The sequence below is a fragment of the Sprattus sprattus genome (genome assembly GCF_963457725.1).
Source record: "Sprattus sprattus genome assembly, chromosome: 3".
Classification (NCBI taxonomy): domain Eukaryota; kingdom Metazoa; phylum Chordata; class Actinopteri; order Clupeiformes; family Clupeidae; genus Sprattus; species Sprattus sprattus.
This window is the reverse complement of record NC_137922.1, coordinates 54826980-54841979: the sequence shown is the minus strand read 5'-3', so window position 1 is coordinate 54841979 and position 15000 is coordinate 54826980. Positions and strand designations below refer to the sequence as shown.

At 42.7% G+C, this 15000-nt stretch overlaps 2 protein-coding genes across 2 annotated transcripts in view; one reads left to right on the top strand and one right to left on the bottom strand.

The window, feature by feature from the left end:
- The window catches only part of pvalb6 (parvalbumin 6), a 13667-nt gene extending 7780 nt beyond the window's left edge, over window positions 1–5887 (top strand). The window contains exons 3-5 of the mRNA XM_080835003.1: window positions 2011–2143; window positions 2535–2644; window positions 5010–5887. Of these exons, the coding sequence (XP_080691129.1) occupies window positions 2011–2143; window positions 2535–2644; window positions 5010–5035 (269 nt within the window). The 3' untranslated portion in view covers window positions 5036–5887. The remainder of the gene's footprint in view (window positions 1–2010; window positions 2144–2534; window positions 2645–5009) is intronic.
- Window positions 5888–7237: 1350 nt separating this feature from the next.
- The window catches only part of baiap2l2a (BAR/IMD domain containing adaptor protein 2 like 2a), a gene marked incomplete at both ends in the record, with an annotated part of 22062 nt that continues 14299 nt past the window's right edge, over window positions 7238–15000 (bottom strand). The window contains 5 exons of the mRNA XM_080835584.1: window positions 7238–7313; window positions 8233–8273; window positions 13872–14031; window positions 14283–14405; window positions 14812–15000. The exon at window positions 14812–15000 is cut by the window's right edge and continues 13 nt beyond it. Of these exons, the coding sequence (XP_080691710.1) occupies window positions 7238–7313; window positions 8233–8273; window positions 13872–14031; window positions 14283–14405; window positions 14812–15000 (589 nt within the window). The remainder of the gene's footprint in view (window positions 7314–8232; window positions 8274–13871; window positions 14032–14282; window positions 14406–14811) is intronic.

Here is a 15000-nt window from a genome sequence, read left to right as displayed (position 1 = left end):
GGATGCATACATTTGAATAAGTTAGGCTCACCTCCAGTTTGGTAGATACTCTCCTGTGGCACACACACACACACACACACACACACACACACACACACACACACACAGACAGACAGACACACACACACACACACACACACACACACACACACACACACACTTATTTCATCCAGAGCAGCGTAAAAGGCATATAGAGCACAAAAGACGCCCGGAGCTAATTTAGTCTTTACTAATTACTAATGAGAATTAGTGCCATCAGACTAGGTTTCCAGTTTTGTCATTGGCCGACAGCTCCAGGAAGTTGAAGGCACCATTTTGTTCATGTGAAACAAAGGAAAGCCAGAAATCAAAGAGAATCAAAGAGATGATTACTAGTGTAAGAGATTAAAGGGGTGATGTGGTTGGTGTGTGTGTATGTGTGTGTGTGTGTGTGTGTGTGTGTGTGTGTGTGTGTGTGTGTGTGTGTGTGTGTATGTGATTACTAGTGTAAAAGATTAAAGGGGTGATGTGGTTGGTGTGTGTTTATGTGTGTGTGTGTGTGTGTGTATGTACAGTATGTGTGTTTGTGTGTGTATCTTATCACCCTAACACCACTGTAGTGTAGGATTGATTGTGTGTATGTGTGTGTGTGTGTGTGTGTGTGTGTGTGTGTGTGTGTGTGTGTGTGGTGGTGGTGGTGGGGGGGGTATGCTTATAGAGTTAGGATTATCCTTATAGAGTTAGGGTTATCATAATGAAGTTAATGTTAACCTTATAGAGGCTTTAAAGAGAATTAGAACAGTGTGCTTATAGAGTTAGGATTATCCTTATAGAGTTAGGGTTATCATAATTAAGTTAATGTTAACCTTATAGAGTAAGGATTATCCTTATAGAGTTAAAGTTATCATAATGAAGTTAATGTTAACCTTATAGAGTTAGGATTATCCTTATAGAGTTAGGGTCATCATAAATAATGAAGTTAATGTTAACCTTATAGAGTTAGGATTATTCTTATAGAGTTAGGGTCATCATAATGAAGTTAATGTTAACCTTATAGAGTTAGGATTATCCTTATAGAGTTAAGGTTATCATAATGAAGTTAATGTTAACCTTATAGAGGCTTTAAAGAGAATTAGAACAGTGTTGCACAGAGGAAGTCAGACAAGCAGACAGACATACAGAAGTATAAACTGCATCGGGCAAAAAATAAATCATTTGAATCCTGTTAGGAGTACAATCACAAATATGGATCTCTGTGTGTGTTTGTGTCTCTAATAAGCCTGGATCTCTGTGTGTGTGTGTGTGTGTGTGTGTGTGTGTGTGTGTGTGTGTGTGTGTGTCTCTTGTAAGCCGGAATCTCTGTGTGTGTGTGTGTGTGTGTGTGTCTAATCAGTCATCTGTGTCTGAATAGGTATCTGTAAAACCAGCCTTGTGCATCCATGTGCACACACACACACATACACACACACTCACTCACTCACACAAACACCGAACACACACACACACACACACACACACACACACACACACACAGTCCTAACATGATGCAATCAGGCTTACATAAGCACTGCCAAGGCCTGAGCTTTTACACACAGACACTGGACGCCTTTAGGAGGACTTGAATTCAACTCTATGGATATCTATGTGTAAATAATTGAATTTAAGTCTATGGATATCTATGTGTAAATATTTTAACTATATGATATCTATGTCTAAATATTTCAACTATATGATATCTATGTGTAAATGGTGTAGATGGAGTAGGTTTCTAGAGTCCTTTGATCACACCCTGCCTCTTTTCTCTGTTTGTCTGTGTTTATCTTTGTGTGTGTGTGTTAATGCATTTTTTGCATACTTCTCTCTATGTGTGTGTGCGTGTGTGCTTGTTTGTGCACGTGTGTGTGTGTGTGATTGTGCGTGTGTGTGTGTGTGCGTATGTTTGTGCGTATGTTTGTGCGTGCGTGATTGTGTGTGTTTGTTTGGCTTGTGTGTGTGTGTGTGTGTGTGTGTGTGTGTGTGTGTGTGTCACAGCTGCAGAGAGCTTTGATCATAACAAGTTCTTTGAGATGGTGGGACTGAAGGCCAAGTCTGATGAGGAGATCAAGAAGGCCTTCCTAGTAATGGACGCCGACAACAGCGGCTTCATAGAGGAGGAAGAGCTCAAGTGAGAGAATAACACACACACACACACACACACACACACACAAATGCATCATCCTGTTACATACACACACCCACAAACAAACACACAAACACACACACACACACACACACACACACACACATGTGTGGACACATGCATCTTCTTGTTACATACACAAACACACACACACACACACACACACACACACACACACACATGTGTGGACACATGCATCTTCTTGTTACATACACAAACACACACACACACATGCAAGTACAGCCCAACACATATTTCTATCTTTTTCCATCACAGCTTTGCCTTGAGGGGCTGATTCTTCACTGATAAGGAAACTAAAACTGTGTGTGTATGTATGTTTGTGCGTGTGTGTGTGTGTGTGTGTGTGTGTTTGTAGGTTTGTCCTTAAGTGCTTCGCTCCTGATGGAAGAGACCTCACCGATAAGGAAACTAAAGCCTTCCTAAATGCAGCTGACAAGGACGGAGACGGCAAGATCGGCGTGGACGGTGAGACCCTCTCTCACACCACTTATGCAGGGATCACACACACACACACACACACACACACACACACACACACACAGACACACACGTTTTGAGCTGCTACTCATGGAGCCCACTAAGGCAGAGGTCACACACACACACACACTGGGATCACATACAACATAATGAAGTGTCAATAGCAATTACTCTATTTATTATATCTATCTATATTCTATCTCGTTGCTAAGAGATAGAAAAGTCTCACCCTTTGGTCAGAATGCCTGAGATGTTCCTAGGATATGTTATGTAAACTGACAATGGTGAGTACAGCGTTAAGCTCTGGGAGTCGAACAGAGATCAACTCGAAACAGCGCTCTGGACCGCCATCCCTAGCGTATCGCTAGCAGTGTCATCCCTAGCGTATCGCTCACAGTGTCATCCCTAGCGTATCGCTAGCAGTTTCATCCCTAGTGTAACGCTAGCAGTGTCATCCCTAGCGTATCGCTAGCAGTGTCATCCCTAGCGTAACGCTCACAGTTTCATCCCTAGCGTAACGCTAGCAGTGTCATCCCTAGCGTAACGCTAGCAGTTTCATCCCTAGTGTAACGCTCACAGTTTCATCCCTAGCGTATCGCTAGCAGTTTCATCCCTAGCGTAACGCTCACAGTTTCATCCCTAGCGTAACGCTCACAGTTTCATCCCTAGCGTAACGCTCACAGTGTCATCCCTAGCGTAAGGCTCACAGTTTCATCCCTAGCGTAACGCTCACAGTTTCATCCCTAGCGTAACGCTAGCAGTGTCATCTCTAGTGTATCGCTAGCAGTGTCATCCCTAGCGTATCGCTAGCAGTGTCATCCCTAGCGTAACGCTAGCAGTTTCATCCCTAGCGTAACGCTCACAGTTTCATCCCTAGCGTAACGCTAGCAGTTTCATCCCTAGCGTAACGCTCACAGTTTCATCCCTAGCGTAACGCTCACAGTTTCATCCCTAGCGTAACGCTCACAGTTTCATCCCTAGCGTAACGCTAGCAGTTTCATCCCTAGCGTAAGGCTCACAGTTTCATCCCTAGCGTAAGGCTCACAGTTTCATCCCTAGCGTAACGCTAGCAGTTTCATCCCTAGCGTAACACTCACAGTTTCATCCCTAGCGTAACGCTCAAAGTTTCATCCCTAGCGTAACGCTCACAGTTTCATCCCTAGCGTAACGCTAGCAGTGTCATCCCTAGCGTAACGCTAGCAGTTTCATCCCTAGTGTAACGCTCACAGTTTCATCCCTAGCGTATCGCTAGCAGTTTCATCCCTAGCGTAACGCTCACAGTTTCATCCCTAGCGTAACGCTCACAGTTTCATCCCTAGCGTAACGCTCACAGTGTCATCCCTAGCGTAAGGCTCACAGTTTCATCCCTAGCGTAACGCTCACAGTTTCATCCCTAGCGTAACGCTAGCAGTGTCATCTCTAGTGTATCGCTAGCAGTGTCATCCCTAGCGTATCGCTAGCAGTGTCATCCCTAGCGTAACGCTAGCAGTTTCATCCCTAGCGTAACGCTCACAGTTTCATCCCTAGCGTAACGCTAGCAGTTTCATCCCTAGCGTAACGCTCACAGTTTCATCCCTAGCGTAACGCTCACAGTTTCATCCCTAGCGTAACGCTCACAGTTTCATCCCTAGCGTAACGCTAGCAGTTTCATCCCTAGCGTAAGGCTCACAGTTTCATCCCTAGCGTAAGGCTCACAGTTTCATCCCTAGCGTAACGCTAGCAGTTTCATCCCTAGCGTAACACTCACAGTTTCATCCCTAGCGTAACGCTCAAAGTTTCATCCCTAGCGTATCGCTAGCAGTGTCATCCCATTATGTACTTTATAATATACATTACATTACATTATAATACAATGAAATAACGGATCTCTGAACGTTGGGATGGACCATCCAATTCTACGGAACGTTTTAAGTCCTCCGTTATGATTTTGATAACCAAATCATAATCAAGTGAGCCTTGAACTTAGACTCTGATGATGCAATAGTGTCATGTTGTCATTGCAGTATTCTCACTGCTGTCTGAGGCTCCTTTAGGTAGCAGGCAAACAAGAGAGTCTGCTTCCTGATTAAACTAATCTTGTTTTTCTTTTTTCTCTCCCCACCTCCTTCTATCGCTCCCATCCTATTTGTCTTCCTCTCTTTCTGTCTTTTCTTTTTTTTTCTCTGCCTTTTGCTCACCTTCTCTCTTTCTATACCCCCCTCATTCTCTCTCTCTCCTTCTCTCTCTCTCTCCTACTGTCTCTCTCGCTCCTACTGTCTCTCTCTCTCTCTCCCTCTCCCTCTCTCTCTCTCTCTCTCTCTCTCTCTCTCTCTCTCTCTTCCTCTCTCCCTCTCTCTCTCTCTCTCTCTTTCAGAGTTCACTGCCCTGGTCCATGAGTAAATGTCTCCTGTGGCCCCTCCTCCTCGCTCTGCTGGCTCCTCCCACAGGCTTCGCTGCCCACTCCCAAACTGCAACCAACACCACCCCCTGCCCCCCCCCCCCCCTCGCCCCAACACACACACACACAAAACACACACGCAAGCACACACACTTTCCCTTTACTTCTCTGCCCAAAACTCAAGCTATACCCAAGCACACTGCACAAGGAGGATGGGGGTATTTTAGTATCTAACCCTGCACACAGGTAACCCTAACACACATGCACACACACACACACCCCTCTTATATACACACACACTCTCACAGTCACCCAATGTCCAAACCCCTCCCACACCCCCCCTCCACCCCTCCCCGCCTGCTATTTATTTTCCTTTTGATACAAACATGCGTTTCTGTATAGATTCTGAACATGCCCGAAGTAGGCAAACACAAAACAAAAAAGAAACTGGACAACGTAACTTCAGCTCAATGAAGAGAAAGATGCCGTCACCACACGTGTAGAGTTTCTTTTTCTGTATCTTCAGTTCTACACTTTCTGATTTGTCTTTGTTTCTATCTCTCTTTACTTTTTGTTTTTAATCTGTCTTTCTTTTAATCTTTTATTCTCTCTTCTTTGACTTTGACATTTTCATTTAGCTATCTTTCTTTTTGCTCTCCTTACAGTTGTCTTCCTGTCTTTCTCTTCTCCTCTCCCTGCTTTCATTCCTTTCTCTCTCTCTCCCTCTCTCTCTCTATCCCTCTCTCTCAGTTGTGTTCTTATCTTTCTTTTCTCCACTCTTCAGATCCTCTCCCTCCTGTCAACCCTTTATTCATCCCTCTCTCTCTATCTCCCGCTCTCTCTCTCTCTCTCTCTTTTTCCTTTTCTCTCTCTCTCTCTTCTATAATGGTAAACCATTCTGAAACACACCAAAAGAAGAAAGAGGTCAAGCTGTGAAAGTAAAAAAAAATTAATAAAGAAATAAAAACTAAAAATCGCCTCCAGAAACTTCTGACTCACACACAGTCACGCGTATGTGTGTGTCTGTGTGTGTGTGTGTGTATGAAAATATGTGTATGTATGTGTGTGTGTGTGTGTGTGTGTGTGCACATATGCAAGTGTGTGTGTGTGGGTGTACATGAACATGTGCATATGTCTGTGTGTGTGTGTGTGTCTGTGTGTGTGTGTGTGAGTGTGTGTCTGTGTGTGTGTGAGTGTGTGTGTGTGTGTGTGGTTCTGTGTGTGTGTGTATGTGTGTGTGTGTGTGTGTGTGTATGTGGCAGAGTATCTACCTCAGTTGTGGTACACTTGAGGGAAGAAGTTATACTAGGGTTAAAAAGTGCGTGTGAGTGTATGTACAGGTATTTTTGGATGAGCATGTATGTGTGTGTGTGTGTGTGTGTGTGTGTGTGTGTGTGTGTGTGTGTGTGAGAAAGACAAGTAAATTATGAGAACACCATTCACTTCTGATGCCACTTCACTTTATTTCCCCCCAAGACCAGACCATGTGCATACAGTAGCTCACAGATCACCACAGGGCTACACCCCCAGTTAATATGAGCTAAGCTTCACCCGCAGAGCCATGAACTACTGACCTCCAGGACCCCTCAGAGGAGGACGCTGCAGATATGCCCGAATAAAAATCACTCTGCCAAATGGGTGTGTGTGTGTGTGTGAGATACCAGGGGCAGAAACATGCCAACTTCTGTTTTCCTCTCAGGAATTACAGGTTTGGGTAGAGCTGTTCTATTTCTGTTCAAACACAAATGGCATCATGGGAATTGTAGTACTAATGTAGTCATATTTTAAAGTGCTGAGAACCTGAGTTACAGTAGACATTTTAAATTACATAAATTCATAAGCTATTACAATGACTAATGACTGATATAAACACTATGTATGATTAAGTCATTAGCTTCAGACCATCACTATATCGATCCACTTGGATACATTTGTATACATACAATTACAATGAGACAAAATCAAATGGTAGAATTGACAGTGTGTCTTGCAATTTCCCTGAAGCCAACCAAGCACACTGCATTCATAACATATTCCACATGAACAACCTACCCTCGCTCAGACACATACACTAACAATCAACATTCTCTCTCACACTCACACACAAACACAAACACACAGTCAAAATCCCTGTAATAATGTTGGTCAAATCTGGATAGGAGGGAGTCAGAGGTCATGTGATCCATTCCGTCCGAATGTGAGGATCAGGGAACCCTCGGAGCAGATCTGTCGTTGGTCACCGTGGGCTTCAATTTCACCGTAGCGAAAGGGTTTGTGCCTCTGCACTCAGAGAGAACACACGCACACACACACACACACACACACACACACACACACACACACACACACACACACACACACATGAAAAACGTCAGTGTTGAAGTCATTAAGGTCAAACGCTGCTGGTAGTTCAGATGAGTAACTGGCTGCTATGACTGTGTGTGTGTGTGTGTGTGTGTGTTTGTGATGAGTAACTGGCTGCTGTGACCGTGTGTGTGTGTGTGTGTGTGTGTGTGTGTGTGTGTGTGTGTGTGTGTGTGTGTGTGTGTGTGTGTGTGTGTGTGTGTGTGTGTGTGTGTGTGTGTTTGTGATTAGTAACTGGCTGCTGTGACACAAAGCAGAGACGTGACGTCTCATGACAGCTTACTGATTACTCACGGAATCTCCATGAACAGTCTTACTGACAGGGGCTGCGTGTGTGTGTGTGTGTGAGAGAGAATAGAAGAGAGAGAGTAAAGGGAGAGAGAGAGAGGAGGAAAGGGAGAAAGACAGAGAGAGAGGGGAGAGAGAGAATAGAAGAGAGAGAGAGAGAGGGGGAATGAGAGAGATTGAGGGGGAGAGAGAGAGAGAGGTAAAGAGAGAGAGAGGAAGAGAGAGAGAGGGGATAGAGAGAATAGAAGAGAGAGAGACATCGAGGGGACAGAGAGAGAGAGAAAGAGAGGAAGAGATAGAGGGAGAGAAAGAAAGTGGGAAGAGAGAGAATAGAAGAGAGAGAGAGAGAGAGAGAGAGAGAGAGAGAGAGAGAATAGAAGAGAGAGAGAGAGAGAGAATAGAAGAGAGAGAGAGTGAAGGTAGAGAGATAAAGAAAGGGAGAGAGAGAGTGAGAGAGAGAGAGAGGGGGGAGAGAGAATAGAAGAGAGAGAGAATGGAAGAGACAGAGAGAGATGAGGGGAGAGGTAGAAAGAGAGTGGGAACTCACGGGGGGAAGAGATTTGGTTTCGACCCATAATCCTCTGATCTCTGCAGAGAGGAGAATAATCATGAGCAATAAGCAAAGTCTTACAGACACACACACACACACACACACACACACACACACACACACGCAAATGTATATAAACACACATACCCATGCAAATGTACATAAACACACACGGACATGCAAATGTACATAAACACACACACACACACACACACACACACACACACACACACACACACACACACACACACACACACACACACACACACACACACACAAACACACTCACACACACACACACACACACACACACACACAAACATGCAAATGTACATAAACACACCAGACACACACACACACACACACTCACACACACACAGCACACAGACAGCACACAAACACACACACATACAAATAAACACACACATATACAAATACACACACATATACAAATACACACACGCATATACAAATACACACACACACATACAATTACACACACACACACACACACACACATATACAAATATACAGACTTCATTCCAGATCCAGAATATCAAAGTGTGTGTGCTTTTTTAGGTCCGATAAACTGAAGGCACCCAAGGCCACACACTGCAGAGAGGAGCCAGAGTGTGAGTGTGTGAGTGTGTTTATTTTTACACAAGTGTGAGAGTGTGTTTATTTTTACACAAGTGTGTGAGTGAGTGTGTTTATTTTTTTATGAGATGTGCATTCAAACACTCAGACAAACAGACCTCTGCGAAAGTTTATTTCATCTGAAGTTTGCCTGCTCTAGCGAGAACAGGCTGACTGAGAAGACTTCACTTTATATATAATATATATATATATACTCAAGCAAACACAACCCCACAACCCCACACACACAGACACACACACACACACGTTTTCAAAAACAATCACACACATGCAACACAACCACTTTCATATACACAAAGGCAAACTTTCTCAAACACACACACACAAACACACACACACAAACACACACACACACACACACACAGACACACACAGACACACACACACACACACACACACACACACACACACACTCTCTCTTCTGCTCCAGCCCTGTTCAAACACCCGGTCCTCACCACTGAGGAGCTCAGCAGATGGAGCTGCCCCCTCGCAGCCACCAGAAGGAGGGGTGTGGCGTCATGGAGAAGAGCACTTTACCACAGTGCCCCTGCTGGCCAGAGGTAGAACACCACTTTACACTCAATATTAGAAAGCTCATTAAGGGGGCTACTTTCTGCTGGAATATTCAGTAACTTATTTGCTGTCTTGAGGAAAGTTTTTGCCTTGCTAGTTTGTCATAAACAAAGTAAGCAAATTTCAAAAGGTTTCGCCAAGTTTATCCGCTAGCAAGACATCAAATAAGTTACTTGATAGTCCAGCAGTAAGTAGCTCTCTACCTGGCGGCTCCAGAAACTCCATAGTGTAACTTTAAATATATACTCAATGTGTCTCTCCCTCTCTCTCCCCCCCTCTCTCTCTCTCTCTTTCTATCAACTCTGTCTGTTTGTGTGTTTGTGTTTGTATCCATGTATGTTTGAAACTGATGTCATGAATGTATGGCATAATTATTGAAAAGCTAATATCCACATAATGAATCCACCACTCAAGTCAGTATCCACTGCCCCTTTCAAACCCTTTAACCTCTAACCAAGCATGCATGTGAGATCATTACTGAAGAAGTTAGAGCAACTCACTGGGTTATAATTATTGAAGAGAGACTCACTGGGTTATAATTAGCAGTGGTGTCAAAAGTAAACACATTCGTTACTCAAGTAGAAGTATTGATACTGGAGTTTAAAAATACTCTGGTAAAAGTTGAAGTATCGACTTAACCTCTTTACTCAAGTAAAAGTAAAAAAGTACAGGCTCTAAAATGAACTTAAAGTATAAAAGTAAAAAGTAACCTTAATAATAAATTAAAAAAACATTGAAAGCTAAACTAGTTGGACTTAATATCATTGCCATGACTGCTAGAAATAGAAGCTTAATTTAATAGCTGATGAGTGCTACATGGAGCCCAAGACATGGTCAAAAATGTCATACTAAAATATAATAATGCTGTCAAAGACAGCAAACTAGAAGAGCATGTTTTTCTCAAAATTCAAGTAGACCTCCACCCCATTTGCACATTTGTCTCTCATCAAGGGCCTTTGCAACTAGGTTCAGTCTTCGCATATTCTACCAGAAATGCAAGCTCGACAGGAGTTAACCCATTTCAAATCACAAATAAAAAGCTCAAAATGTCATATTTATTTAATGGAACACCTTCAATTCAATAACAAACCAACATCTGTGCTGAGGGTTAGTTAATATACTGTATATTTAGTGTTTTATAGCTTTTCAATTCAAAGTGAAAGAATATAGACATAGTTCAGCTTTACAAATTAAAAGGGGCAGGTACATGGGTATTTTTAGTGCACTGTTAACCTTTCTCCTTGTTCCCTTACTTTTTTTTGCAAATATAAAATATATCTTATTTTATTTAATATGCATAGCGTGTATGTGTGTGAGAATAAGCTTGTCTCACAAGCTTAATAGTCCTGTGTTGGAGTAATTTGATTCGTGTGTTTCTGTCTGTGTGCTTGCTCTGTGAAATCGTGCTCTCCGCTGTCCTCTGCTCTGTGGGCTACGCCGCAAGCTCAAGACTGTTGCCATGAAAACATTAATGAGCGTGAACCACACAGGCCAAAGTTAACATTGGGAGATGGGGCACTATCAGATGTGCCCCACTAAATCTGCCTCGCAACTCGATTCGAATATTGCATAAACCGCGTTAACTGTACCCTGTGACCAAGAGAAAAAAAAACATAGTCAGATCATATCAGACAGACCAATGTTACTACTAGTTAGCTTTCGCTAGTTTTTGAGTATTTTGGAAGTTTTAATTCAGACTACAATGAAGAATGTAGACTATTTTTGTGAGGTGACATGACCTCATACAAAATTGTCCCACCAGAAATGTCAGGCTAAAATCGCCACTGCTACTGTGTAGTGCATTTAAGATCGAGGTAGTGAAATAGCCTACAGCTTATTTTTCAAATATCACAGAGAGCTAACTAGGTTAACCTGTAACTTTTTGATCCTTCATTAGGCAACTGCTTGCAAGCAAACCAAGGCATGTTGGCATGTTCCTCTGCTAGCCAAGCTGTCGCAAGCATTGTAAATCGACCATTATTAAAATAATAATACAGAGCTTACCTCTACATGTTTTGAATGGCAAAAGTACGTGATTCTTGGGTTCGAAAAGTTTGCACCGCATTCTCCATGAGTCCTTTTAGTTCCCGACGATTTCAAAAAATTCTTTGAGGTAGGGCCAGGTATGTGGAAAGTTTTGCTGTTCTCAATCGACACTACTGTCTTTCGTCTTCAGACCCTGCAGACATCTCGCTGGAGTTGACATCTCTTTCTGACAGTGTCATTACCGCGCGTTGTATCATTTGTTTACCTCTGTTGTCTTGTTTTGCGTCATGCGTAAAGGAGATGGATAGCAGCCTAACCAATGAGTGTTATGGGTTCCTAGGCTTCTTCCAATTACGCTTGAAATTAGTATATCTGGATGGCGCCACTGATCTCTATTGGATGGCGCACATTTGAAACTTTTGAAACAAAACCGAAACCAAGAGTAACAAGCCTGTTTTTAAAATGTAAGGAGTAGAAAGTACAGATAATTGTGTTAAAATGTAAGGAGTAGAAGTAAAAAGTTGTCAGAAAATGAAGTACTAGAGTAAAGTAAAGATACCTAAAAATTCTACTTAAGTACAGTAACGAAGTATTTGTACTTCGTTACTTGACACCTCTGATAATTAGTGAAGCTAGAGAGACTCACTGGGTTATAATTAGTGAACAGAGACTCACTGGGTTATTTAGTTTGGAGAGACTCACTGGGTTATAATTAGTGAACAGAGACTCACTGGGTTATATTTAGTGGAGTTAGAGAGACTCACTGGGTTATAATTAGTGAAGTAAGAGAGACTCACTTTGTTATAATTAGTGAAGTTAGAGAGAGACTCACTGGGTTATAATTAGTAAAGAGAGAGAGACTCACTGGGTTATAATTAGTGAAGAGAGAGAGACTCACTGGGTTATAATTAGTGAAGAGAGACTCACTGGGTTATAATTAGTGAAGTTAGAGAGACTCACTGGGTTATAATTAGTGAAGAGAGACTCACTGGGCTATAATTAGTGAAGAGAGACTCACTGGGTTATAATTAGTGAAGTTAGAGAGACTCACTGGGTTATAATTAGTGAAGTTAGAGAGACTCACTGGGTTATAATTAGTGAAGAGAGACTCACTGGGTTATAATTAGTGAAGAGAGAGACTCACTGGGTTATAATTAGTGAAGAGAGACTCACTGGGTTATAATTAGTGAAGAGAAAGAGACTCACTGGGTTATAATTAGTGAAGAGAGACTCACTGGGTTATAATTAGTGAAGTTAGAGAGACTCACTGGGTTATAATTAGTGAAGTTAGAGAGACTCACTGGGTTATAATTAGTGAAGAGAGACTCACTGGGTTATAATTAGTGAAGAGAGACTCACTGGGTTATAATTAGTGAAGAGAGAGAGACTCACTGGGTTATAATTAGTGAAGTTAGAGAGACTCACTGGGTTATAATAAGTGAAGTTAGAGAGACTCACTGGGTTATAATTAGTGAAGTTAGAGAGACTCACTGGGTTATAATTAGTGAAGAGAGACTCACTGGGTTATAATTAGTGAAGAGAGACTCACTGGGTTATAATTAGTGAAGAGAGAGAGACTCACTGGGTTATAATTAGTGAAGTTAGAGAGACTCACTGGGTTATAATTAGTGAAGAGAGACTCACTGGGTTATAATTAGTGAAGAGAGACTCACTGGGTTATAATTAGTGAAGTTAGAGAGACTCACTGGGTTATAATTAGTGAAGAGAGACTCACTGGGTTATAATTAGTGAAGAGAGACTCACTGGGTTATAATAAGTGAAGTTAGAGAGACTCACTGGGTTATAATTAGTGAAGTTAGAGAGACTCACTTGGTTATAATTAGTGAAGTTAGAGAGACTCACTGGGTTATAATTAGTGAAGAGAGACTCACTGGGTTATAATTAGTGAAGAGAGACTCACTGGGTTATAATTAGTGAAGAGAGAGAGACTCACTGGGTTATAATTAGTGAAGTTAGAGAGACTCACTGGGTTATAATTAGTGAAGAGAGACTCACTGGGTTATAATTAGTGAAGTTAGAGAGACTCACTGGGTTATAATTAGTGAAGTTAGAGAGACTCACTGGGTTATAATTAGTGAAGAGAGACTCACTGGGTTATAATTAGTGAAGAGAGACTCACTGGGTTATAATTAGTGAAGAGAGACTCACTGGGTTATAATTAGTGAGGAGAGACTCACTGGGTTATAATTAGTGAAGTTAGAGAGACTCACTGGGTTATAATTAGTGAAGAGAGACTCACTGGGTTATAATTAGTGAGGAGAGAGAGACTCACTGGGTTATAATTAGTGAAGAGAGAGAGACTCACTGGGTTATAATTAGTGAAGAGGGACTCACTGGGTTATAATTAGTGAAGAGGGACTCACTGGGTTATAATTAGTGAGGAGGTTAGAGCAACTTACTGGCTTCTGCTTCTTTTCTGATTGCTTGTTTGCATAGGATGTGGTTGGATGCATCTGATTGGCTGCAGAGGGGAGAGGTGGGGCTGGGGGGAGGATGCCTCCTTGACCTCCGCCTCCTGATTGGTCGCGCAGGTTGTTCATGCTGTGACTGGTCCTTAGACTGACAAGGTCAGAGATGAAAGATGAAAGGTCAGAATGGTGAAATGTCGACGATGAATTAGAAAAGGGTTGCTTGCTGTTGCTGTATTGTAATGTTGATTGTTTGTGTGTCATTATTCTTGTTGTGGGTGTTGTTGTGTTGTTGTTGTGTTAGTATTCTTGTTGTGGTTGTTGTTTGTAAGTTGATGCTCTGTTATTGTTATTGTCGTTCTTTAAGTTGGTGGTAATGTTCATGTGGTTATTGTTGTTGTTGTTTTTGTTGTTGTTGTTATTGTTGTTGCTGTGTTTGTTTTCGGAGTGTGTACATACGTGGAGGGCGGTGGCATGAGAGCCTGTTCCAGTGTTTCCACGTAAGAGGCAGGAAACCAGCCCTGACTGTGCAGTGGAAAGGAGAGGGGGGTGGGGGGGGGGTGGAAGAGAAGGGGACATGTCAAAGAGTTGGTTAGGACAGTTGGTTCCCTCTAGTCTGTAGTATGTGTGTGTGTGAGTATTTACCTGTATATCTGTGTTTGTGTGTATGTGTGTATGTGTGTGTGTGTGTGTGTGTGTATGTGTGAGTGCATGGTGTGTGTGTGTGTGTGAGTGTGTGTGCCTGCATGGTTGTGTGAGTGTGTGTGTGTGTGTGTGTGTGTGTGTGTGTGCGTGTGTGTGTGTGAGTGAGTAACTGCACAACTTAAGCATTTTTGTGGGTGTGAGTAATTGAGTGTGTGTGTGTGTGTGTGTGTGTGTGTGTGTGTTTGTGTGTGTGTGTTTGTGTGTGTCTGTGTGTGTGTGATTTTACCGTGCGCTGTCCTCTGCTCGCCCGTACAGCCAGCCGTTGCGTGGCTCGGGCACCAGCACGGTGATGGCGTCGCCCTTGGAGAAGTCCAGCAGGGTGGGGTTAGAGGAGGGGGGGCAGGTCACCACCGCCCACATCTGACGGCCGCCACTAAGACCGTCCCCCAACGAGCCTGAGCGAGACCGCAGGGGC